This window comes from Talpa europaea (genome assembly GCF_964194135.1).
Source record: "Talpa europaea genome assembly, chromosome: 1".
Lineage (NCBI taxonomy): Eukaryota > Metazoa > Chordata > Mammalia > Eulipotyphla > Talpidae > Talpa > Talpa europaea.
Genome location: NC_140073.1, coordinates 115,298,635 through 115,324,908, shown reverse-complemented (window position 1 = coordinate 115,324,908; position 26,274 = coordinate 115,298,635). Strand labels below are relative to the sequence as shown.

Below are 26,274 nucleotides of genomic sequence, written 5' to 3'. Positions count from 1 at the left end.
TTCTCTAGCTACCAATTCTAACTAGAGATAGTTTTACTTAATAGAAAAAAAGTCACAGTAACTTCTTTTATTGAAGTTGCTAACTATACAAAAGCATGGAAAATTCGTGAGAATAATTACTCTTTTCTTTAGTGATTCTTTAATAAACACTGAGCAACTACTATGTGTCAGACACTGTTCTAAATGCTGGAGATACAGCAGGAAAAAAACCCATAAAAATTCTATAAGCCATTATATACCAGTTTGTGAAATTCAGTAAAATAAAATTTTCTCCTAATTTTCCACATTGACAAGTGCCCCACTGCCTTTGCTCTGTGACTCCAGGAATGAAATTATTTACCTTTTATTCCTACTAGAAGTTGATGATTTCCCAATATTTCATATTCTGATTTTTAAACATAATTATTTTTAAGTTAACATTGGTTTACAACACTGTATATGATTCAGAAACAGGACACTAACCTCTTTAGGTGCATATTGCCATACTCCTTTGTGCCACAATCTGTTTCTGATCCAAAGTATCTGTAGCCTTTGGCTCGAGTGCACTGGTTTGTATCTGGAAGGAGCAGTAGGTGGCAATGTCAGGACCTTAAGTGTCTTGCTACTGATGCTTTCCATATCCAGCCATAGAATTCAACTGGATATTGAGCCATATAACTCAAGAGTCCAGGATACTTTTTTTTTTTTCATTTTAGAGTCACCTACTGTGTTTAGTTAACCTATTTGCTTAATCACCTAACACAAATACAAGTAGAGGTTTATTGCTTATTTATTGTTAACATTGTATGATAGTCATTTGGAGAAGGTTTCCTCTAATTGCAAATAGTTATGAGGACATGTCATCAAATAAAAACATAGACGTCACTCATCTTTATCTCAAGTTTTCATCCTTCTTGATTATAAATTATTGTATTTATTATATTTCCAGCATCTTCACTTTAACAAAGCTCTAGTTAATATGTATTGATCACTCAAAATATATTTATAATTGTTTAGGAAATGCGGTTTGATTCAAACAGATAATGTATAATATGTTTCAAGAGCAGAATAGCATGAGCCCATATTAGTCTGACAACCTTATGGTTTCAGACAAAAGAAAATTAAACATGGAATATGGAGTTTGGTATACATTTTTTCACATACATATGTACATAAATATTCACTTATATCTATTATAGCACATATATTTATTCTAGCATTTGCAAAAGAGTTACATTTTAGATGAGAAGCAATTAAAATGGCCCAGTTGTAGAAAAGATTAAAAGAAATAACCTGTCTTAAAAAACATTATCCAGAAAGAATTTAAATGAAATGGAAGAAATCAAGCTAATTATCATTAGACATGAAGGAAATGTAATTACTTTCAGTTTTATAATTCTTAAGCACTATTGCCAATTTCTCTCTTCTAGAACAACTTTCCTTTCTCTGACAAAGAACTAAACCACTTGCTTTCACAACCTCCCTTCCTCCACATGTGTATTCAGAAAATATATTGTATAAATATTGTTGTCATGAATTGAGTGGGTGCTAAAGCAACAAATTATACAATCCTCGCCTTCAAAATCCTCTCAGTCTAGTTAGAGTAGCGGCAGAGAAACAAGTGCTGATTCTATGGGGAAATTGATGAATCTGTTTGCCTAGAGCATGGGGAACATGGAATTCCTCAGCCTGGCCAGGGAAAAAGTATCGAGGAAGGCTCCTTTAGAGGACGTGGTGACCACTGACCTAAATTTGGAAGGCTGAGGAAGTAAAGGTTTAGAGAGGGCTGGATGGTGAAAATCTTGTCATGACTAGGGAACCGAAGAATTCGTTTTGTGTGGGGTACAAGCCCAGAGTGATGGGAGACAAAAGCAGCAGAAGCAAGCAGGTATTCATGAACGGTCTTGAATAGTATGCTAAGAAGTTTGTCTTATAGTGAACATGCCCTCAAATATTCAGAGATATTAAAGACAAGAAATTTATGATGAGGCAAGCTTCATGATATAGAAGCAGATGATGTCTTCGTTAATGCTCCATCTGTGCTGACTCAGAATGGTTTAGTCATAGCAAATTCTTGGTAAACATGGCTAAATTATTAGCATAAAATTAATCTATGTATAATAGAAAAACATTATCAACAATAAGAAATACCTTGAACATCTTACATTTCAGATGTAAGTCTTCCCATTAGAAGAAAACACATTATTCTTTATGCTTTTGGTATTCTGGGTAGATTTCTTTCCTTTGCTAAATTAAACTTTCTTGGGGGTAAGAAATATCTCCATTTCATTTTGTGCTTACCAGAACACCTAGACCAGTGCCTGCCTGGTAATAGATGCTCAGTCATTATTTGAATAACGGAAAGCAGTGAAATATTAGAAAGTTGGAGTTTCAAGGCCAACATTATATTGTTCATAAGAGTTTATATTGATCCAAGGTAATTGGGATAAGATAATTTTGAAAGAGGACAGCTTCATTACTTTCAGACACAAAGAACACAAATTTCAGCTTAACATCTAAGAAGGCGAGTAGTGCTGTATAACGAGACTGTCCTCATTCATACCACTTACTCCAAGAAGTCTCTGGGTAGCATTACCTGCTGAATTCTTATTAATCCCATAGTATTTTTCTGATCTTGTTGGAGAGATATGTGTCTTAGCCATTTTTGTAAGCCAGCCAGACTTCAAAACTTTTATTGAATGAGTGGATAAAGGGCCCTGTGACAAATGAATTTTCATTTTGAACTTGAGTTTTCTCTTTTCTGAGCTAGGCCTAATGAGCCAGACAATCTTCTTCAGGAAACCTCATTCAGTAGTAAAAGTTCTTACAATTGGTGATAAACATTCAAAATCCTTTCAGGGGAGAATTGGAGTATAAATAAACAAATGGAATTGTGAAGCGTTAAGTGAAAATTGAGAAATGTTTGCTAGGATGACACTTTTCCAAAATAATACTGTCAATTTTGGAGTCAGACTGCCTAGATTTGAATCTGGTCTCAAATATTTATTAGTTTTATGACCTTGGGCTGTCACTTAACTTCCCTGTGCATCTGGATTTTCCATCTGTAAAATAGAAATAATAAGTATGTGTACCTCACAGAGTCATTGAGCTATATAAATAAGTTAAAACATGACTAGTGCATTGAACAGCTAAGCACTCACTAAGTGCTAGCCCTTATTTTGTATTAAATATATGCATTTAATACTGCCCAAGCCATGCTAATGTGACTTAGTTTTGTTCATTGTCATAGCCCCATCATCCAGCAGAGTGCATGTTCAATAGAGTTCCATAATTATTTGTTGAATGAAGGAAAAAATGAAATACTTTGCACATCATAAATGAACATTTTCTATATTAATATTCTTCAAATCATCCTAAAGCCGTTTTGGGGCCATTTAAAGAAACCAGAAATTATAGACAGTGACTGTCAGGTTCAAGTTCTACATGTGGGTCTAGTTTATCTACTCTATATGGGCTCCGCGCAGAAAAAGAGATGGTTAGTACATAAACTTCCTCCATTCCTTGTTGATGAAATGCTTCAGATATTTCCCTTTTCAATCCCAAACTCATTCTTTTCCAGTGTTTTTTTCTTTTCAGCATGTGAGACAAAAGCCTCCCTATGAGGACTCATGATTCTATTTATGATTTTTTTTGTTATTCTTAATTTCATTCACCATATGTACATTGAGTTGCCTATATTTATGACACATTAATCATAGAAAATTGTTCTATCTCACTCTCTTGGTACTCATGATTTAAGTACTTCTCATGAACAGCACTAATCCACCTTGAAACTCTTGGATCAGGAAGTTCTGGGATCTAATAGCAACCTTTGAGAGGCAAGAAATAAAATGAAGCACCAGTAGGGGGCAGCAAATATTGGGAACTGAAAATCACATCACCTCTTTGCCCTTGGCCTTCATGGTATTTATATAGTTGGGTACGTAGTTAAACTATTAACAAAGGGGGAGGCGAGAAAAAAAAATTAATATTAACAAAGATGTAAAACAATGGTGCTTCATCAATGAAAAATAAATTGGAAAATAAATAGTTGGATAAATTTGAGTAGGATGTGAATTAAGAATTAGCTTGCCAAACTGGAGCTACCAGGAATTATCTTAGATAATGCTTAAGAAAGAAAGCTGAAGTTTTAGGGCTTTATAAAAACTGAACCCAGGGGAAATCTAAATCTTCACAGATAGTGGAAACTGGCTAGATGCTTGTTTGAATTTTGTGTCTTCAGTAACTAAAAAAGCCAAACACATTCCCTCTCCAGCCTTGAGACTCATGAAGAAAAAATTTGAAGTATTTTTAAATGTTGATCCATTTGTATTACTTATTAAACATCTTTGTGAAATAATAATACAAGAATTATGCTAGTTGACTCATGGTCCTTAATTTACTAATCTCATAGATATTTTAAAAAGAATAAAATGCACCATGTTCTTCCTGATACCATCTCTATTTAATTTTGTGTAGCCTGCTTTGGATCTTGTACGTAAGAGAGAAAGATCTTTACTAGCATCTTGAAGAACAAAACCCAAGCAACTCCTTAATCTTTCCAAACTAGAGCCAAAAAGAGCTGATTGGAGAAAATATTATGATATGATATATAATATTAATCATTATAATGGAGATGTGTATCTATATACTTCCTTTTTCCAATCCAATCATAAAATCTTTATCTGACCAGAACATGCAAAGTTTGGAGAAAGAGGGGGAAGTGAAGAGAACAACTAAAGCGAAAATATTAATTCCAAAGGAGTTTATGTAAGGTTCACAGTGTCCTTGTCAGAAATACTGTGTTCTGTACTATGTGTGCAACAAAGAGGTTCTTTCCAGGCTGGATTCAGTATATCTGGTTCCTTATGGATATGGCAAATAGAAAAGCACTCAGTTCTATTTTAGGGGTTGGATTAAGTGGGAGCTATGATACTTAGATCATTTCTGGAATTGGCACATGGATTCCTCATCAAATTCTACGTGGAAATAAGAGAAATGAGGTTTGTGTGTGATTCAGACAATCGCAGAATGTACAATCTTCTTGAAAGAGGTCTCCTCTGAAAATCAAGAAATTTAACTATTTTTCTGTCTATAGATTATTTCCATTGTGTTAGGTTAGGATTAAGGATAAGGAATAAACTCTCATGCAGCATCAACCCATTTTACCTATAGTAGGTATTCTGTAAATACATGTATTGAGCTAATGAAGGGATGAAATCACCCACCTTCTTTCTATTACACAGAACAATCCATAAGTAAACGCTTTCCAAATGCTCATCTTTTGGAGGAAACTCTATGGAAGACAATTTGACTATTTTGATTCTTAGTTTTGGGTTATCTTGTTCCTCGATTTTTTTCTAGTAAATGTTTAGCTTTTCCATTTATTTGGATATTGTTAGGAAATAACACCTTTATGGTAACATTCAGAATCGGGTGGGGTCACATCACATATGCGTTAAATGTACACGTGGCTTTTGCATCTCATTCCTATGACGATGAGACCAACGCCCAAGGCTGTGTGAGGAGCAGCTGTTCAGTGAGGCCACAAGAAGAAAGACCCACTTGGGGTGAATGACAGGCAGCAGGTGGCCACACTCTTCTCATGACTTTTTAAAGATGTGTCTGATCAATCAATATTTTGAGTATTGAAGATATTTTCTTGCTACTTACCACACACTCCCCATTATTCCCTACTTACTATCATAGTTTTCTTCAATTTATAGAAAATCAACAGATGTGATAGGTATATGATAACATGATCAGTATTAATGGATTAATATTAAATATTAAATGAGGTTAAAACTTGCAGGCAAGGAAAAGCACTTTGAAATGCTATCTTTTCTCCATTTGTACTAGAAACTTGAAAACTACCGTAAATCAGGAAAGAAAGGAATACCCTGACATCTACATATATACTTTCCCTTTATCTTTCCCTTATGTCTAGCTCAGTGGTTTCAATGCTAAATGTTAGCATTGAGTGACTACATACTGCCATAAGCACTAGTTCATATATATTGAACTTTAAGTTTATTTAAGGAAGTTCATGATAATTTTGACTACACCAGATTTTTGCTTTAGGCACTGACTTTAAAACCAACTCTTGATTAACAGGAGACTCCACTTTATTCAAAATAAGCAATAAAAATTTAAAATAAAAACAAAATCCAGAACCAGTGATTATTGCCAAGTGGCATTTTAATGCATTATGGAAAGATCAAGTAATTTAATCCCCTTTTCTAACATCAACATCTTGATGCATTTGGCTCTCTTGCCAGCTGCAGGAAAGAAAAGGATGAGATAAGGAAGAGATTTTCAGGTTCAAAGTATCTTTAATAAAGCTGTCGTCTTTTATAGTCCTGTAGCATAGGAGAAATGTCTCAACTTTTCTCTGTATCTTCTCTCATCTTTAGGAAGGGAAGGCAGACACAAACACCTAAGTACCCGAGGCTACAGGTTCCTTGGAAATGCCCCTTCTTTCTCCCCCGCCCCCTTCTTTCTTAATCCTCCCACACTGGCCCTTTGTTATGTGGCACTGTAGCCAGGATTTAAGTGCTGGAGCTTCAGGGCCAGACAAATTGAGTGCAAGTACCAAGCCTGTCCCCTAGTACAAGTATCAGTGGCTGCAGGTATCTTCATAGTGCTGAGACTTAACCCCTTGGCCCCCAGGGAGGCACCTTTAAGTTAAATTTCTTAAGGTAAATTCAGATCACTTTCCAAAATGACTGTACTATTTTATGTTCCCACCACCAATGTATCAATAATAGAGTTCCTCTTTCTCTGCATCCTCGCCAGCACTTATTATTGGGATATTTTTAGTATGTTCCATTCTCACATGGTGAGAGTATGAGAGCCTTCATTGTGGTTTTAACTTGCCTCTCCCTTTTTAAAACTGATGCTGAACATTTTTTCATATCTATTTTGACTTTTTGGATATCCTCTTTGGTGAATTGTCTTTTCAGATCTGCTTCCCATTAATTGGGAATTTTTTAATTGTTGAGTTTGTAAATTTTTTATTTATCTTGCCTATTATCCTCTTATTAGCTATATAATGTGTATATATTTTCTCCCATTCAGTAGGATCTCTTTTTCATCTATTTATATATTTTTTTTCATTTTGGAAAAACTTTATAATTTGAGGTATTCCCAATTGTTTATTTTTGCTTTTATTTCTCTTGCCATTGGGGTCCAATCTCCAAAAACATCTTTATCATTGATGTCATGAAACATATTACCAATATTTTCTTTTATATATTTCTACAGGTCTTACATCTAAATCTTTAATACATTTGGAATTTATTTTTACACAGAGAGTTAGATTGTTACTCAAATTTGTCTTTTACAGGTAGCCATGCAGTTTTCCCAAAATCATTGTTCAAGAAACTCTTCTTTCCTCCAGTGTATGGCTTTGACTCCTTTTCACAAATTTTGTATTTGTGTGTACATGAACTTATTTCTAGGCTTTCAATTCTGTTTCATTAATCCATGTGCTTATTTTTCTATCATTACTATATTGTTTTAAGCACTGCTTTAGTATAGTTTCAAGTCAGGTAATGTGAAGCCTTCATTTCTCTCCTTTTCTTCTTAGGGTTGCTTTAGTTATTCAAGGCCTTTTATGGTTCCATATAAATTTCAATATTTTTTGCTCAGTTTCTTTGAAGAATATTATTGCTATTTTGATGAGGACTGCATTAAATTTCTACATTTTTTTTAAGTAGAAGTCACTTTGATTATATTGATTCTTCCTATCCCTAAACATGGAATGTCTTTCTAAGTTATTGTTGCTAGTAGTTCCTACTACTGAATAAATAGGAATAATGTTGTTTCAAACACTCCACATAAACAGGAAAAACATATTGAAGAGACATGAGGACTTTGGAGAGAGAAGAGAATATCAACTTATAAATAATAAGACTGTGGGTGAGAGATTTTGTTTTGTCCATTTCCCATTCTGCCTTGCAAGTTCTGAATATAAGATGGCAGTGAGGTACAGGAGCCTGGGTGCATTTACATAGCTCTACAGCTGTCATCACTGCATTTGGGTTAAAATGTATTTCTTCAGCATCAACTCAGCCTTACTTCTTTGCTCTCTCTCAGGTTTCAGTGGTACTAGACTCATGAGACCATCCATATCAAAACCAAAATTTTTTTTTTGGTCTTATTTTACACTGCTTCAGAACCAAATTCTAACATTCTCTATAGACAGGTGGATGCTTTGGATGGAATAGATAGAAATCTTGTATTTGAAAAGGCAAGAAGCAAAAGCACACTAGTAATTTTTGAATTTTGTCCTATAGTACTTCAGGTGTAAAGTGCAATGTATTGGGAAATTTCCTTTCAAGAATATTGCCCACATATTCAGGTTATGAAAAGCTGTGTAATATTTTTGAAATATCTCATCCATTAAATTTATGCAGTATAGAATATGCTGGCTCTCCAAGTTCTATACAGTTATAGCTATGTTACATAGATCCATTCTCAATGTAAACTATTTTGGTAATTTTATGGTACTGACATTTATTTATGCTGAACTAAGCTATATTCAGTTTCCCTAATGGAGTCTTAAAGCTATATATCTGTTTTCCAAGACTAAGATTGTTGTTTTTGGTTAAGATCAAACTAATAAATTGAACGGCCTGGTTTTTATCTCTAGTATTTTGTGTACACATTGATGTAGACTTTAAACTAGAAAGGCAGAAAATGAAAATATGTTTTCTTTGGCAGGCATTTGATGTACTTGGAAGAGTTGAAGCTTACCTTAAGCTCCTTAAATCAGAGGGTTTAAGTCTGCCTGTCTTGGCAGCAAGGCATGAGGAATTACACAGAGAAATTACAGACTGCGCAGCTGATGCTTTGCAGAAGGGACAAGCCTTAATCAGCCAAGTAGACTCCTGCCGGTGAGTAAAGTCTATTTCTTCCGCAGTGTAACAAGTTTTTTTTCAAAGACTCCACAACCTATTAAAAAATAAGTGGCATGATTTTTTTCTGCTTCTGATGTTTTGCTGCATTATGACATGGCTTAAAAAGATCCATTCAATTTTAGTCAACAGCAATTCTGAGTATAACATTGCTCATCCAGAAGGGAAGCTATTTCCTGAGCCCAAGGATCTAAAGATACTAAGCATTCTTCCTTTGTGTTTCTGAGGAGGAGAGAGGGAAAGGAAAAAAGGAAATAGCTTTAATTCTCCATGCTTTTCATATTCTAGCACCCACAAGCAGTTTCTTCTTCCCTTTTAACTCATTAGCCTTAAGTCTACCCTATTTCTTTTTCCCTGTCTGGAGAAAACAAAATACCAGCATTCCCAAAGTCTCAGAATTTATGGTCTTGTTAGTTCACCAAGCAAAACCCCAAATAAAAGGTGACTTTATTAATAATAAAATTAATAACTCACATTTACTGAGAGTCTACCATGTGTCAGGCACTGTGCTTAAGGAGAAGTATCTCATTACTCCTCACAGTAGCTTTACAGAACACATATTATTAATGTCACCTTTTACAAATAATTGATAGCAAGGTTAAGTAACTTGAAAAAGATCACACAGCTAATTAGTGGCAAAGTCATAATTTGAATCCAAGTGCACAGACCCTTAATCCTGTTCTTTTAACCAGTGTGATGGTGCGGGTTGTTTGTTAAGAGCACACTTAGGGAGTATATCAGTGAGAGCTTAGAAATGGGAGAGAAGAAACTTCAGAAACAGAAGGGGAATGAAATGGGAACAGGAAAAAGAAGCAGGAATTGAAAGACAAAAGGAAGATAACAGTGCAGATGATAAAACTGATAGCGTCTAGGAAGAAATAAATGCAGGGCTTACATTTGACAGAGAGAGATGAAAAGATTTGTGTAAAAGAGTTAAGACCATTTTTTTAATCTTCTATGTCTACAATTTGATTTTCTCTTTGAAACTCAAAAGCATTCACTTTGAGAAACAAATAAGTATAATGTGGTGAAATTATTTTATTTTTGTTTAAACTCTTATTCTATCCTCTTTTAGATGTATCTAAAAGTACTCACTTGGTAAAATTGAGTTTAGGGAGTTTTCTTTCCAGAAGGCAGTGTGAATATAGACAGAGATTTTAACCAGGGCTTGTGTTGGTTACTATGGGATCATGCAAAGCTAAGATCAGAGATAATCCAAGGTGTTCAAGCAGGAGTCAAAAAGCTGAGGCTAAAGAAGAGCAAGTTATTTTCCCCTTTGAAAAACTAACTATGACAATTAGAGTCATTAAGCTGTTACTTTAGCTCCAAGGCACACATCTAGTAATGTGTCTGCTCCAGCATGCCATGTCTGGACGCAAAATGTGGGTACCAGGTCTTCTCCCATCCCTCCCTGCTAAACATGCAGATTTCCAGTATGTATAAATGCTTTGGACCATGCAGTTACTTTGCTCAGAAACTTAGATGCCTGGACTCATGGTACGTGTTAGATATGTACCCTGAGTCATATGATGACTGCATTAATTGGTAAACTCTCTGGTTAAAATTGAGTAGTAGTCCCATGTAAGATTAGCATATGGGTATCAAAGCAGATATTTCTCTGTTCAGTATTTCTCTGTTCAGGCTATTCTACTTGTGATTCTTTCCCTGGCTATGGGCAATTTCCTTTCATGCATGGGTAGACCATGAGGCAACCAAAGACCCCTCCCCGGCTCTCTGTTGTTCTGTTTCTGGTACCCCCAAATTCTAGGTGTTATGATTTCCCCAAGTCTGATCTCTGTCTTCCGAAACCAGCTAGACCACTGGGCTCTGTTCACATTCTACCATCCTAAACTTTAGTCTAGAAATCAACTCCGAGGCAGTAATTGATGCAATCAATGACTCACCTCGTTCATTTCCCTTCTCTAAGGGATCACTGTCATTTACTACCTGTTTAGTGTCTGAGACCGTTATTTTATATATTCTATTTTTCTAGTCTTACACAACTATTAAGGCATGAGAGAAAATCTAGTTCTTGCTTCTTGGCCAGAAAGAGAAGTTCCCTATTCAGTTTTGATGCTTAACTCCTGGAGTTGGGAAGCTGGTCACAATTTATTATTTAAACTTTCTCCTGTTTGCCCTAATCATAAATGCTTTATTTTCAACACTTATATATAAGTGAAGTACTATTATTTCATATGATATTGTATCTTCAGATTTTAATGACTTTTTGGTTATCTGCTTTGTAGCGGTCAACATATTTATTTACTTAGCTTGTCTCACTCTTTGCTCTTTCTAACTCTTAATTTTTCATATGTGTTGTTTTTCAAAGGGATGTCTATAGTTCTATTCTTCAGGCTTCAGTCTTAGCTGCAATAGTTAGGGATCATTTCAAGAAATTTGATTTAATGGTTAAATAACTAAAACTTTTTTTTAAAAATTAGTAGCATGATTTCTGTCAACATCCTAGGTAGATGAACTTTCAAGGCATTTAGTTGCCCTGAGATTTCACAAATCAATACTATTTCCATTTGGCAGGAGGAACTAAAGGTAAAGTGAAATTGTGACTTGGCAAGGACATTTTTTATTTAGATGGTAGATGTAAAATAGAAATACATTAAAAGCTGAATTGAAATGCATTAGAATCTCAGTGGCAAACTGGAGCCACACATAACAACTGACCTCAATCCCAAGCACTCCATCTGGGACCTGCTTTCCCTTCCTCATTTAATGATTCATCTGCCCAACAACCTGGGTTGCCACCAAAGGAGAGAAGTAGAACCTAACAGGAGATATTAAGTCACAACCAAGGCTAGCATGTGAGTGGAGTTTAGAATGGTGCCAAGGGAAATTAGTGTAGATTTCAACAAAGCGAAGTCATTGAATATCACAATGGCTTCCTGTTCTTCTGAAGGCCAGTCACACTATTGGGACACAAAACATTAAGTCTCCTGTTGCCCAACTTTTGAAGACTGGCACAGGTAAGAAATTTAAGGTATAGTGTCAGTTTTATTGCATGCTTTCCAGGGGCCAAAACAATGTTGACTTTTAAATTTCTCTGAACCTGTTTTCTCACCTATAAAATGGAGATAGACATTTCATAGAGGATTTTTAAAATAACTTTTATTCAAATAACAATGCATTGTATTGTGTAAGCTCCAAGTGTACATCATTATAAATCAATATCTGTATATCCTATATTAACTTCATCCCTAAAACACCAGTTCTATCCTTTACCATACAAATGACCCCTTTTATCTGACTTACCTACCACTACTCTGACTGCCCTTCTAGTACCCACTAATTTGAACTTATGGCCTAAACATATTTTTTCTTTTATTTAGTTCATTTGTTTGGTTTCTCTGTATACCAATGACTGCTATCAAAGCTTTTACTTTAGTTGAATGAGATAATACCACCCTTGGCACATAGAGTTTATCCAGTAAATAATAGTTCACTTATTTTTTTTAACCTCCAATACAAAAGCAAAATACAAATTTGTTTCAAATCATTACAAGACTATATCAAATTGTTTTCATTTTCAATAGCTGGTGAGGGTTCTATTTGAAATACAGCAAGTACACATTTATTTTAAAGTAATGAAAAGCAGAAGTTAGTATTGGGGTAGATAGCAATTTTAGAGACCTTTAGATCTGATTTTTTTCTTTTGGTCAAAAAAATAGGATTCAGAAGTTCACATTGATCTGAGATAAAGGTCCCCATTATATCTGAGGCCTTTGTCATTATTTCCTTGTAATTACCACCTTGTTAGGACCAGATTCACACTTTTTCTATCCTGGAATCAAAAGCTTTGAAGTTGGGGCCTCCCCGGTGGCGCAGCGGTTGAGCGCTGGGTTGCGAAGCTGCCAGCAGCCTCTGAGGCGCTGGTTCAATCCCCGGCTGCTCCCCGGCCACCGGATGAGGGTCCCACATGGCGCGCAGACCTCTCCTGCCGCCCGCTGCTCCCCTCAGCAGTGTACTTCGGTCCTTCTGCCTGCTCTGCTCCCCGCTCTGGCTCTGGTGAATTCTCTCACCCTCCCGCGCTTCTGACTGTACTCAGTGCATGTATAAACAAAACAAAACAAAAAAAAAACCAAAACGAATAAATAAATAAAAACACATGCCTCTTAAAAAAAAAAAAAAAAAAAAAAGCTTTGAAGTTGAAGCAGCTTCAATGAGCATATTGACATGTTTCCTTGCCTTTTCTCTTTCCTCTGTATAACTGAGTGATAATTCTGAGTCATTGTTAAATAGTTTATTGTCTTTTCAGAAGTATAATACTTGTGTCCCATCTTAAATACACTTTAATTTGAAAGACATTTTAGAGTGTTGGTTTGAACAAGTTATCTATGACCGTTTGTGATCATTGGTCAAGCTGAGATTTACAGTGAAGTTGAAATGCCTGGCTTCAGACCCTCCTCACCTCTTCCTAGGAGTTGTTTGTCATCACCCTTGAGCACTGAATCTAAAGCTAGACCTGTGTAGGTCTAAGAGAGCAAGCAAAATTCTGTGTTTATCAAGCCACAAGAAGCTGTAGTGATTTGTGATGCTGGAAGAAGTAGAAGTGAAGGTACAAGAGTGAGGTTTTCCATAACTGGTCAAAAAGTAGGGATGTCTCTTTTTAATTTTTTCAGTGCAATTACTCATTCAGAACTCAAAACATAAAAACATTCAGCAAGACCAGGTCATCTTGTAAAGTATTTGTTTGCCTTTTCCTGTTTGCAAAAGTTAATTTAGTATTTACAGGAAACTTGCTTCAGTATTGACTCAGTTTCTATTGCTATGTAGAAGACTACACCAGCTTTCTTTCTATCTTGTGAGGGTGAATTAAAGCTCATAAGACTCGTCCTAACTGATATTTTGTTTTGGTATACATTTTTGTCTGTTTTTTTCTATTGCTTATTATTACTTGTTTAGTGTCAATTTTTCATATTTATAGAGCAGTAAAAGCAGACAATCTTTCCCCACAATTTTCTTTTATGTTGGCAGCCATTACTTGGCTGATAATGTGGATGGTAATGATCTTTAAAAAGAACATTATTCATTCATTTATTTATTTGTTCATTCCAAGAATGTTATTGAGAATCTTTGTAAATCAGGTGCTCCCAAGCATCTAATGTGACAGGTGAAGTGTCTTCCCTCATGCTGCTTATAGTCTGTCAACCAAAAACAAGCCAATAAATAAGATGCCTTACACAGAAATGAGTACCATGAAAACACATAAAAATGAATTAAGATAGTACCTGGAGGGAGGATCAATTAGACATTGTGACTAGGGAGGGTCCTTTAAGGAGGACAAACCATATTGCAAACAGCTGATGAGTGAGTCCAGCAGAGTGACAGCAAGGGCACAACAGAAAGGGCAGTGGAGCTAGACTAGAGGTAGCAAGGCCAGTGAGGCAGAAGACAAGATCAAAGAGTTAGGCAAAGTGAGAAAATGTTCAAGTGTTCATGAGCAACAATGGCAAATGCTTGTGTGCTTTCTGCAGTGAGCTGAATCCTCCAAACCAGCCTGTAATCTAGGCACTACTTTTATCGTTGTCCCTCTTTTGCAGATGAGGAAGTTAGGACGCAGATTCACTAGCTTGCTCTACTCCCCATCACATGCTGGTGAGGGGTACAGTGAAAACTTGAATGCAGGTCTGACCCACTCTGTCAGATCACTCACTCTGTCTCTCTACTTCTTTCATTCAACTTTACTCAGTAACATGGAGCCCAGCCACTGAGTGAACAGGGGTTCTTTCTTTATCCTAGTGTACTTAGCATATATGTACTCCATCTGTCTTCTAGTTTTAGCTCAAATCTCTTTCCCTGCAAAATTATTTTCTTTCAGTCCATTAAAAAAAAAAAAAATTGAATGCATACACGAGCACCTAAAGTGAAGGTACCAACATTTGGCCTCAAGGCAGTCAAGATATGTAAAATGGTGCTGGTCTCCAGCACATTCTAAGGACCAGTCAGGGTACTGCATATCAAGGAAGGGTATTCTAGTCATGGGGACTCTGTGGGAACAGTGGATGCCGGGGTCACCTCTTCAGAGAAGGGAAACACAATCCCAAACTCCTCGATAAAGATAAGTCAAATGAAGGAATGAAATTTGAGAAGACCATTGTTGAATTTGATGGCCTATATTTTTAAACTTACATAATGCTTTCTTTGAATTCCTTTGTATTTGTCAGGTCTATCTTGTGGCTTCTCTTTTCATTCTCTGCTGTTCTGAACCATTCCTTAGTTGTTTGACTTATGACAGTATCATTGTCTCATCCAGACTATGACCTCACCTTGAGAGCTGAAACTATGCAGGAAACCACTTTACATTTCTTATCTTAGTATTTATATACACTAGGTGACTTGACTTGAAATACTAAAAGGCAGGTATGATATTAAAGGAAAACCTCTATCATAGCAAAAATATTTTAAAAGCTCTTAATTGGAAAACAAACAAAAACGATCCCTACTCTTCAGCAAAACAGAGAAACAAAACAAGCCCAGTGCTTGTATAAATAAATAAACAAAAAAACAAGAGTTCTCCTTTAAAAAAAAAAAAAAACAAAAACCTATTGGAGTCACCTATCATTGCATTTTATGAGAATTTTATCAAGCATTTAAGGGCTTTAAATAACCATTTTATAAAAAAGAGGGTTTGATGGCGCATTTACATGGTAAATGTCAGATACTAAAATTTAAGAAATTACAAAGTTGAGTCTTATGACAGTGTTAACTCAGCTGCTTTCTAAATATTTTCGTGTCTATATTAAGTTGTTCTTTTTAGAGGTTGAGCAAATGTCATAGCTGCAATCTGGGCTAGATAGCAATGTCAAGGCTTTTATAATTCTGAAATGTTTCACATGAAAGTCACCCAAACTTCACACTGCCCAATAAATTGAAGGGTAACTACATTAGGTTCTTATAAATATCCAAGATTCCCTCTTTACATTATGAGTTTATTTATTGATGATGCTGATGATGTGCTGTGAATCAGCTGGCATCCCAGAATAAGTTCTGCTGGAACTTCCTCTCCAGAGGAAGCCTGAAGGAACGGGCAGAAATCTCTTCCTTAGATGATGGAAGCATCTCTCAGATTAGAAGATTTGGAAAGAAAAGAACACAGATAAGAGAGTAAGGTATGCAGTGGAGTTTTTTAATGAATAAAGTGCTCATCACAGTGCCATTTATAATAGTGAAAACCTGAAAATCTCCTAAATACATTCCCAGAAATTTGGGAAATATTCGAATAGTTTCAGGACAAACACAATGAATGTTCTAAATCCTTATTGAAAGAGTTTTTATGAGGAATATTAAAAGGCAGCAATTATCCTCACAATAGAATGAGAAGCTGGTATAAAAGTTGAATCTTAATTGCATATATAGCATCATACAAACTTTGGGAGGGATGGAGAGGAAAAGATTGCAAAAAGAAACACTTTTTAGAAGGAAATACATTAAATACACTTTCACATATTCCAGGTTATCGCAAATATGGGTCTGTTGTATAGCACCTGTAATGCCTGTTTTATTTGTCAATCATGGAAATTTTTCAGCAATTATTTTATTAATTACTGATTTTCCGTCATTCTCTGTTCAATTGTTCTGTAACTCCTAATAGAAGAAGGCTAGTCCCTTCAGTCTGTCTTCCCACATTCTGACCCGCCTTTCACAGGTTTTATTCCTTTGCTTTCTCAGTGAATTCCTCGGATTAATTTTCACTTCTCTTAATTTTCCCTTTGTTTTTATTCATTGATTCTTTTAGCTTTATTAACTATATTATTTTCATTTTTAGGATTTCTATCTCATTCTTTCTTGCATCTAATTCTGTTTTATTTTTTATTGTTTTTGTTTCAGCGATTCTTGTTCTTTTATGGGTGTTGAGTTTTCCTTTATCTCTCTGGTGATCTCAGACATTTTTATGGCAAAGTTATTTTCAGACTGCTTTGCTTTCTTTCATTCAGATGGAGCACATTTATCTCTTGATTACTGGGTGTCTTAGAATTTATTACCTTATGTGTTCTGAATTTTTGGATTGTATTCTCATCTAGAGTGGGTGTTTGTTTCTCAGCTTTGTTGTCCTTGCTTGTTTCTCTCCTCTTTGCTCCTTCCTCCTTCACAGCAGTGACTTTCATCTAAACTCACAGCATCTCTAGTCCAGTGTCATTCTGTTTGATCAGGACTGCACAAGCTCCTGTGGGGACTCTGTGGCTTTCAGAGATGCAAACAGAAAACTGGATTGAAGGGTGTGCTGATGTTACTTTGCCCTATTGTGCTTGATTCTGTAGTCCCAGTGGCAGCTGGCAATGGTATTTTCCAAGAAGGGAGAATCCTATACCCTTACTGATTTCACTGAGAAACCTAGCTATGATGCCCTTCATTTCACCATGTTTTGGTCTCTGCCTGCATCTGGGCCAGAACAGTCCCACTTACTACTTTCTGTTTGTTCAATGCACTGTGTACATAAAAGGGGTGTGTGTGTGGGGGGGGATGTAATGTTTGTTTGGTAGAGAGGGATTCTCAATACATATAATTAAGGTCAGAAAAAAATGCTGTAAAAACATGCATTTCACTTTTACAGTACAAATGACACCTTTTCAAAAAGCATGGAAATAAACCAGAGTGACTGTCATTGTCTCCAAAATAAAGAAGGTCAATGTTTGGGTCTCTGTCTGAAGCAGTAGCATATTAAAGATAAGGATGATTTTTTTCCCCATTTTCCATTTGTCCATAGACTGAGAGAAAAACACGATCAGCTGATTCCTTCTGATGAGATAGAGTAAGCTGTCAAGTTCATACCATCTGGTTCAGCTCCTAATCCAGATGGGCTGCCAATGGTAATTTATGAAAGCTTTGAAAGCAACTTTCTATTCTCCAGAAAGAATCATTAGAACACATTAACAATGTGTTCCCTCCCCAGCCACAATTTACAACAAATGCAAAGATATGGCAACTGCTTCTATACAACAAATACTACAGTCTATTTCTGAGCAAGAAGTCAGTATGTTTCTGCTCTTTGGGGGGAAATATCAATCATTTTCATTCCCTTTCCATCCCCTCTCCTGGCTCAATGAATAAGGGAGAAAATGCTCCCATGATAGAGTTTCAAACAAATATCTGAAGAAATCTTTACAGTCTGTCATTTCTGAGTATATGTGATACTTGAAGAAGTCAAAATCAATACCAGGAATAATCTGATGTATCTCATGCTCTCACAACAGACAGGAGCTTCTATTCTAATCAAAAAATTTTGGTGGTCAATTGTAGAGCCACAGGTGGTTAAATCTAGGAGACATCCCTCTGTTAGCACTTCTCCCACCCAGCCAGGCAATACCTGGACAATATGGCTCCCAAGTTAGAACCAAATGACAGAACATTTTGTTCAACCAACTTTACTTACCTGCCCTCTGTTCTTGTCCCATCATTTATATAATAGCACTGTGAACTAATAAAACTTATTCCTGGGTGACAAATGCAATCCTATTAATTTATTTTTAGTTCATGTAAGAATTGCTGGCAGAGAATGAGGTCATATTTTTCCTTTGACCAAACCATCTGTTTTTCAGGCTCTGAGGAAATTGCCAATACATGTTTAAAATGCCAATACATGTTTAAAATGTTTTGGAATGTTCAAAAGAAAAGTCCAGAAGGAGTGCATAGTTTCTAACTAAAAATGAGAAGATCGGGGTGGTTGTAATATGAAGTTTAGATTTTCACTAAGAAGGAATGGAGAGAGAAGGTAGAGGCAGTAGGATTAGGAGTGTGACAGATAAATTAGAGCTGGGAATGTGAAAAGGCAGAGATTGATGCCAGCCAGACAGAGATGATCTATTTAAGACACAGAGAGAGGAAAATGGGAGCCCACTGGGTTATGTCAGACAGTTGAGAACGTCTTATACCAAGGGAATGGTCTGAGTCTCAAGAAAGAATGGAGTGCACAATGGGCAAGCAATAAGGCACAGCAGAACAAGGCACTTCAGTCTGTCCCTCTAAGACATGATAGAGCAGGGGCATTTCAGTGAAACTAACTATAAGTAGTAAAGAATATCAAAGAAGCAACTGGGCAGTCCTTGGGTAGCCTGCAACTTCTGTAAGTGAACAAAGGACAGAGAAAACAGTGCTCAAAAGCTATTGGAAATTGTTACCAGTGACATTTTTTTATACAGTAACTATTTGTTTTTTTCATTTCTTCAATCTGTGTTTTATCTTAAATATTAATTAAATTTAATTTTATTTGAAAGTATGCATTGATCTCCTAAGTCATTGAAAAATTGAAAATGAGAAAGAGATATACTATTTGGTTGGTTGTGATTTATCTAAATTAAAATTGTAAGTTGCTAAAGGAAAATATTTTTACAAAAGAAATGCTGGATTTCGTTTTATTTTTCCATTTCCTTTGTTGGAGGGACCATGGAGACATGAATTTGAACAAGGTACTGTGTCCCTCTAGTGGCCATTTCACAAACTACAGGTAAACATTACATTACTAAGTGAAGTCAGCCAATTTCAAGAGAACTTGCCAATCATGATAATCCTATTTCCAGAACACTCAACTCAAAGGAAATAGAAAGAGTAGCTGGATCATGTGTCACAGACACATAAAAGGTACTATGAGATGGCAAAAATTATAGACTCTGAGATCAGATGGGCAGTTCAAATCCCAGTTCTGTCGTTTAATAATTGTGACTTCCAGGGACAAGTTTTTGGGTCTCTCTCTTCCTCACTTTGCTCATCAGCAAAATGGAGGTAACAAATGTAGGGTTATTGTGAGAACTAGAAAAGGGACTACTTAAAGCATTCAAAGGGGGGCCTCCCCAGTGGCACACAGCATGATGAAGCTGTCTGCAGCCTCTACAGTGTGTGTTCGATACCTGGCTGGCCAGGGAGAAACCCATATGGCGTGGCAGACCTCTCCTGTCTTGCCTGCTGCTCCCCTCAGCAGTGTCTTCTGTCCGTCTGCCTGCTCTGCTCCCTGTTCTCTCTGGTGAATTCTCTCGCCCTCCCGCACCTCTGACCTGTACCCAGTTCTTGTATAAATAAATCTTTTAAAAAAAAACATTCAAAAGGGTGCTTTGTCACAGTAAGTGTTCAATACTTATTTTTAGAAAATACTTTTATGTTTATAAACTTTTTTCTTTTTACCTACTTTCCACAATGATTGTTCAGTTTTTCTTTTTTATTTCTTTCTCATTCTAGATTTGCACATTCTACGGAAAACTTGGGGCCTATAACACTCAACAAGTGGGTTATTAAGTGCCTTTTTAGCATGTAATGTCTCAAAATCTAAAACCTCATCAAACAAAATACAGTTAATATCACTAGTACACTGCTTTTACAGAATCTGTGGCTTTAAGTACCATAGGAACTATTTCTAAAACTCCCTCGACTTCTTGATTGCACTCTTTACTGTCATTGAGTTATTAAAATACAAAACTAATTGTTTTAAGTTTAAAGCCTATGGAACGTTATCTGTCAGAATTAAGATTGTGGTTTCATTTTTTTCCTCCCAATTAAACTTCTCTGGGACTCCATGGCACCTATAGGGCACCCGCACATTCAACAAGATTCTCAAGCTGCCTAATGAACTTTCACCTCTTCTGTAGCTTTTCTGTTACCATTCCTGTGAAGTTACTTTACCCCTCAGTCATTTGGGATCTTATCCTCATTTCATTACTAATTAAATTCATTCCTACAGTCATAAATTAATTATTTGAAGCAAAATTACTGAGATCTTTAGTTCATTCCCAGATCTTTTTTAACTCTGGGTAATTAAATTTAAGAGTTTTTTTGTGTTAATTTTTATTAGTATTTGAAGGAAATGACTGACAGGAAATTAAAGACTTCAACTTCTTACACAGGAGAGGTTAAAAATTAGAAAGCACTTTTTCCCTCAGCAATGCACTTCCACTATGTTGCATTGCTGGTAGGACTTAGTTGAAAATGGTTAGAACACTTGTTAATCTATCTTTAGACTAGAGCAAATGTGGTTCAACTCTAAGCTTAGTTGTGGTTTTAAAGGCATTTTCATTTTATGAACTTGCATGTCACTTTTTCTCCTGAGGCCATCAGCACAGGTGAAAAATGACAATGTGAGGCTTGGTTTCTTTTTGATGGACAAGCACATTAGATTTTTGATTGTTGGTGATAACTTGATTTTCATCTCATGAATACAGCCTTGAGCATTTATAATTATCAAGAACAGGGACCCTAATGTTACATAAATATTTTACTCTATGGACTTAGTAAATGTTTTGTTAATTGGCTGATCTGAATTTCTGTTCAAAGAGCATCTTTAGATAAATGAAGGTTTTAAATAACATCTGTAGGAAAACTCTTGGCAAATATACTGTGCTCTTTTATCATAAGGTTCTCAAAATATCTTAAAGAAATATTAAAAAGCAAACCTTTAGAAAAGAAGAATAAACCTAGTTGCAAAAACCCATAACTCATCTCCCCCCCCCCCCCCCCAGGACTGACTGACTTAAACAAAGAAATATAATTTGGTTTTCCTCTCTGCTGTATCAGGACTATTGCTACTTAACTTCTATTATCCTAAAGCCTGAAGCTGATAGCTTTTATCAGCTCATACCTATCATGAAAGAGAAGATCCATTTTCAAAAGTTCTGTGCTCTTGGGGATTCTCTGTTGGGGTAGAGTATACTAATGTGTACTAATAGCAGGCTTGTTCTGTTCAGCTTTCGCTTGACTGGTGTTCATGAGATGATGGGCTGCGTTCAGAGACGAGTGGATCATCTGACCGAACAGTGTTCAGCACGCAAGGAATTTGCTCTTAAGAAACAGCAATTAACAGCCTCTGTGGAGGACTGCCTGAGGAAGGTAGTTTCATGCAGCGTGTCCCTCCTTAACCTACTATTTAGACACAACCTCTATTTGGTGATGATCAATGCTCTGGAAACTGCAGCATGTGGTCCTGGTGGGAGGACAGGAGTGTGTCTCCTTTGGCCTCTCTTAGGTTTCATATTAGGCTATATAATTTAGAATGTAGGTGAAACTCACTGTTGCTCATCAACCATCCCTGCCCCAGGTTGCCAAAGTTAGATATATAGTCCTACCTGATTTCCTAGTCCTGGGGATGCACAAACACAGCCCACGCTTTGCACAGAACTGTGTTAACTGAGGCACATGCATATTGTGATTATGTTCTTGATGTACAGTGTTCCATCTATGGCATCAACATGCACACATTTCAGTCAATATGCTGCCATACTGAATAAGGACTGTAGGTGGATAAATATCCAAAATAAGGAGTTTTAGGGGTTTCAAATAAAAGCACACATCCAAAAATCCTCTTTGCAGAGTGAATACAATGACTTGATATGGGAGAATACTATTTCCTTTTTTCAAAGAATAAAATCATAGCTACTATTTGCCTAAATAAAAATTTGCTTCTCTATAGAGGAGGTAGATATTAAAAACTAGCAATTTCTCAGTGGCATCAATGCTAATGAACCTGGTTGCACAGACTGGATCTTAGATTTTCAGTGATTTCTTATTTGATACAGTAGACATACAGGCCTGACTTTCGCAAGTAGAATTAGTAGACTTCACAAGAGAAGACATTAAATAACTTTGTATCTATGTAAACTGTCACCTGTTTTTAATCTAGAAACTTGGGAATGTGAACCTTATTCTGATGTCTGGGTCCAGGGAGATTCCAAATATGGTAGCAGCTGTGGTGCTGCATTCCCCAGAACGTGAGACACAAACTGATTTGGTGGTGATAGAAAACACAGTAGGAACTCAAACAACTGTTGCTACTTGACTCACTGCCCATTCAGAACCAATTTACTGTGGGAATATTGGACTCTGGTTAGAGCAAGAAGGTGAAGAATTAATTCATTGGTTCATGTGTACTGAAGATCAATGCATAGTTCTCCAAATTCTTCAATGCATTTCTGTATTTTATTATCACATTTACAGGGTTTGGAGCTTCCCCAAGACCCCTCAGCACCCAGTAGAGCAACCAGAGTGATCTAATACCCAAGCACTACTTCTGTGTTTGTCTCTGTAATTTGGGCCCTGTTTAATTTACAGTGGGTGGTTGTGATTTAATTCAACAGATAAATCCATCTCTATTGATCTGTTAGCAAGTTTCTAGGTAACAGAAAAAAGATGCTTAGCGGATATGGATGATCACTTATGTCTCATTATTGTTAATGAAAGAAATCTCTTTAAACATATACCTTCTACTGGTGGGTCCGTAGTAATATTTGTTATGAAGGGTAGCATTATTCATTTAAACATGAAATTCTGAAGTTTTAAAACTACTTTTCAATTTAAATTGATAGATATTTGAAGTATAAGGGGAATATAGAGAGTAATACTTAGCTTCTTTACTCATGTATATAAAGTGCAAATACACATTACTAAGATTGCATTATGCCTTATTTCTAAAGGTGGAAATGCTAATTCAGAATATCAGTCCAGTACTTTCTAATGCAATGGCTGTTGGTTCCAGCTTTTCTGAATCAGAGATGATTTTGAGAAAATATCTCAAACTAGATATCCACGCTCAGGTAAATGAAATTATTATTATTATGATTGTAATTTTGTAAATATGATTTCTTTATATTCAGTAACTATGAAACTGAATCCTAGCTCCACCTAGGGCTGCAATTCTTAATTAGTATTGTAGCAAATAATGACTTAAAATTCCTACTATTATGTACATCTAAGTTATTTATATGTGCATATTTTGGGTGTATGAGCTCACTGAAACTCGGTTTTATGGCCTGATATTAAACACTCATTTGGACCCCTTTTCCTTTGTGGGGTGCCAGAGGAGGCAGGAAGAATGCTTCTCTAAGACTATTTGTGATTTTCTGTTAGAGTAAATTACAAAAGAAAATTGCCAGAAGCAATATACATTAATGCGAGATTCCAGAAGAAAAAACAAAAACAAAAACCTATTGTTTGCACATTCCAAATTCAGAGGCAGAAAATGCCCCTCTTCTCCCTGGCACCTGCTCTAACACCCTGTTACCCATTTCACATGGGGCTTAGTTTTTTGGTTTTTGTTTTTTTTAAAGATTTATTTATTTATACAAGCACTGGGTCCAGTCAGAACTGTGGGGTGGTGAAAGAATTCACCAGAGCCAGAGTGGGGAACAGAACAGGCAGACCGACAGAATACACTGCTGAGGAGAGCTGTGCGCGCGACAGGAGAGGTCTGTCACACCATGTGGGACCCTCGCCGTTGGCCGGGGATCGAACTGGCACTGCAAAGGCTGTGGGCAGCTTCACAGCCCAGCGCTCAACCGTTGTGCCGCCAGGGGAGGCCCATTTTTAAACATTCCCATTAACATCTCCAAACCTTCACTGAAGTGCATGCCCAACCCAGTAGATGAATCAAGTACCTTCTCTTGCCCAAATCAATGGCCTTATTATGCCATTAATTCCCTATCAATTCAAGCAGAGGAGCCTTCTTCACAGAGTATCCCCACCTTAAACTGACAGATGAACCAATTTTAAATGGGATGTTTTTATTCAATATTTTAAATGTTGAAAATAAAACATGTATGAACTCAATTTCTTTTTAACATTTGAAGTGGGATTTATTTTATAAATTTATTTGAAAACTTAAAAAATGGGAGCAACTCCACTGCTCCCTTCTTCCCAGAGTGCTATCTAGAAACAGCACTTGTAAATTAAAATTGCCTTCATTCAATGAAGTACCTGGGAAGCATATTAAATACAAGCAGGGAAATCTCCCCTTGCTGCAAATGAAAGTGAAGCTTTTGTCTTTTGTTTTTGCTTGATTTCCTACCTCGGTCCTATATTAAATTTTGCATAGCTCTTTCTATGGCAATTGTAAATTAATGCCTATAATACCCAGTCATTCATTTAATCAGTGGTTAGATTTCACGTGCCTGAAATTGCAGTCAAAGAAAGAACATAGGAGCACAACCTTAAGTGAACCCAGTTCACTGACTTGTTAGGGTATTTAGACCTCCTGTGTATCATGTCTCTGATACTTATTAAAAACCCCTCTAGATATAGATGTAAATAAGACTATAATTGATATGTCATTTCTTTGTAAATTAGAAAACGAGTGAACAATTTTTATAAACTCACCATCTCTTATATAACAAAATTCCTTCAAAAATTTGCTAAAATTTAAATTTCATAAAGCAATTCTCATGTATAATTATCACATTTAAATTATTTTAAACATTTCTGCCATTTTACCACCTCTCATACAAAACAACCTTTCTCCTGTTTGCGACACAGAAAATAGAATTCCCTGTATAAGAAGTGTAGCTGAAAGAGTGAAAATATAGTTAGAGATGATTTTCATTTGAAGATGTCTTTTTTTGAGAGTTGTGCCTTTTATTGAGGAGAACCTTAGTACAAGTTCAATTAATAATTGTAATAGATGGATGTACAGAAGGTAATGAAATGTGAATGTTCATGATTCCCCTGTCTGCTTCTGACCCCCTGTGCTTTGCTTTCATAGGAGGCATCGCATGAATTAGAAGCAGCTGCAAAACTCATGACAGAGATAAATGAATTTGAACCTGATGAAGTGGCATCACTTTCTTCTAAAGCTAGATGGCTAAAGGAAGAATTAAACATACTTGGCCAAAGCATAGACTTCAGGTCACAACTCCTGCAAACGTATATGGCATTTCTAAAGTCATCAGAGGAGGTACAATACTTGTGAGCTGACTTTCTTCAGTAAAGTGGCCTGTATCTGTCCTGCTTCCTATGGGGGGGTAAGCCCTGGTGGGTAGTCAGTGCCATAGTCTCCACCCAAGCACCCACGCTCATTTATAGCCCCCTTTATTCTACAAGGACTCAAAGAGCAAGTTGTTTTATAAAAAATAACACAAGTGTGTATATGTACATATATACAAAAAAGCAAAGCGGTTGTGTTGGAACATTTACTGTGACCTACAAATATTTCTAATATCCTAAACATAGAACAAAATTGCTTAAACATAAGCCACCTTCTAAGCCATTGATCTCTTTAAATACCTAGGCAATTAGTGTGATTCATTTAAAATACACAGAGCTGGAAATTATGGGCTTTTGGGTGCAGTCTCAGATCTGTCTTATTTGATGATTTTCAGTAAGTTACCTCAGAGAGCATTCATTGATTGAGGAATTATTTTGACAGGGTTCTACTATCAGATAATCTGTAAAATTGCCTCTAGTAGGCTAGAATGTCATCTCACAAAGGTCACAGTTTCTTGATGCTGACATTAGTCTAGAACAGTGCTACTCTGTAAACTCAGGTCCCATGTACCCAGCTGGACATTGGTCACTCTCCTTTCAGGAGGGGCGCTGAGCCAGTGGGAGGTAGAGCCAGCAAGGCTCACTGAGGGGTAAATCCAGCCAAAGTTTGGTAGCATGCTTAATTTCCATCCTCTCA

At 36.3% G+C, this 26,274-nt stretch overlaps 1 protein-coding gene across 1 annotated transcript in view; it reads left to right on the top strand.

Moving 5' to 3' along the window:
- CCDC141 (coiled-coil domain containing 141) overlaps positions 1-26,274 on the top strand; it is a gene marked incomplete at both ends in the record, with an annotated part of 197,454 nt that overhangs the window by 87,114 nt on the left and 84,066 nt on the right. Inside the window, 4 exons of the mRNA XM_084258924.1 lie at positions 8,704-8,876; positions 21,575-21,716; positions 23,297-23,416; positions 25,357-25,548. Of these exons, the coding sequence (XP_084115050.1) occupies positions 8,704-8,876; positions 21,575-21,716; positions 23,297-23,416; positions 25,357-25,548 (627 nt within the window). The remainder of the gene's footprint in view (positions 1-8,703; positions 8,877-21,574; positions 21,717-23,296; positions 23,417-25,356; positions 25,549-26,274) is intronic.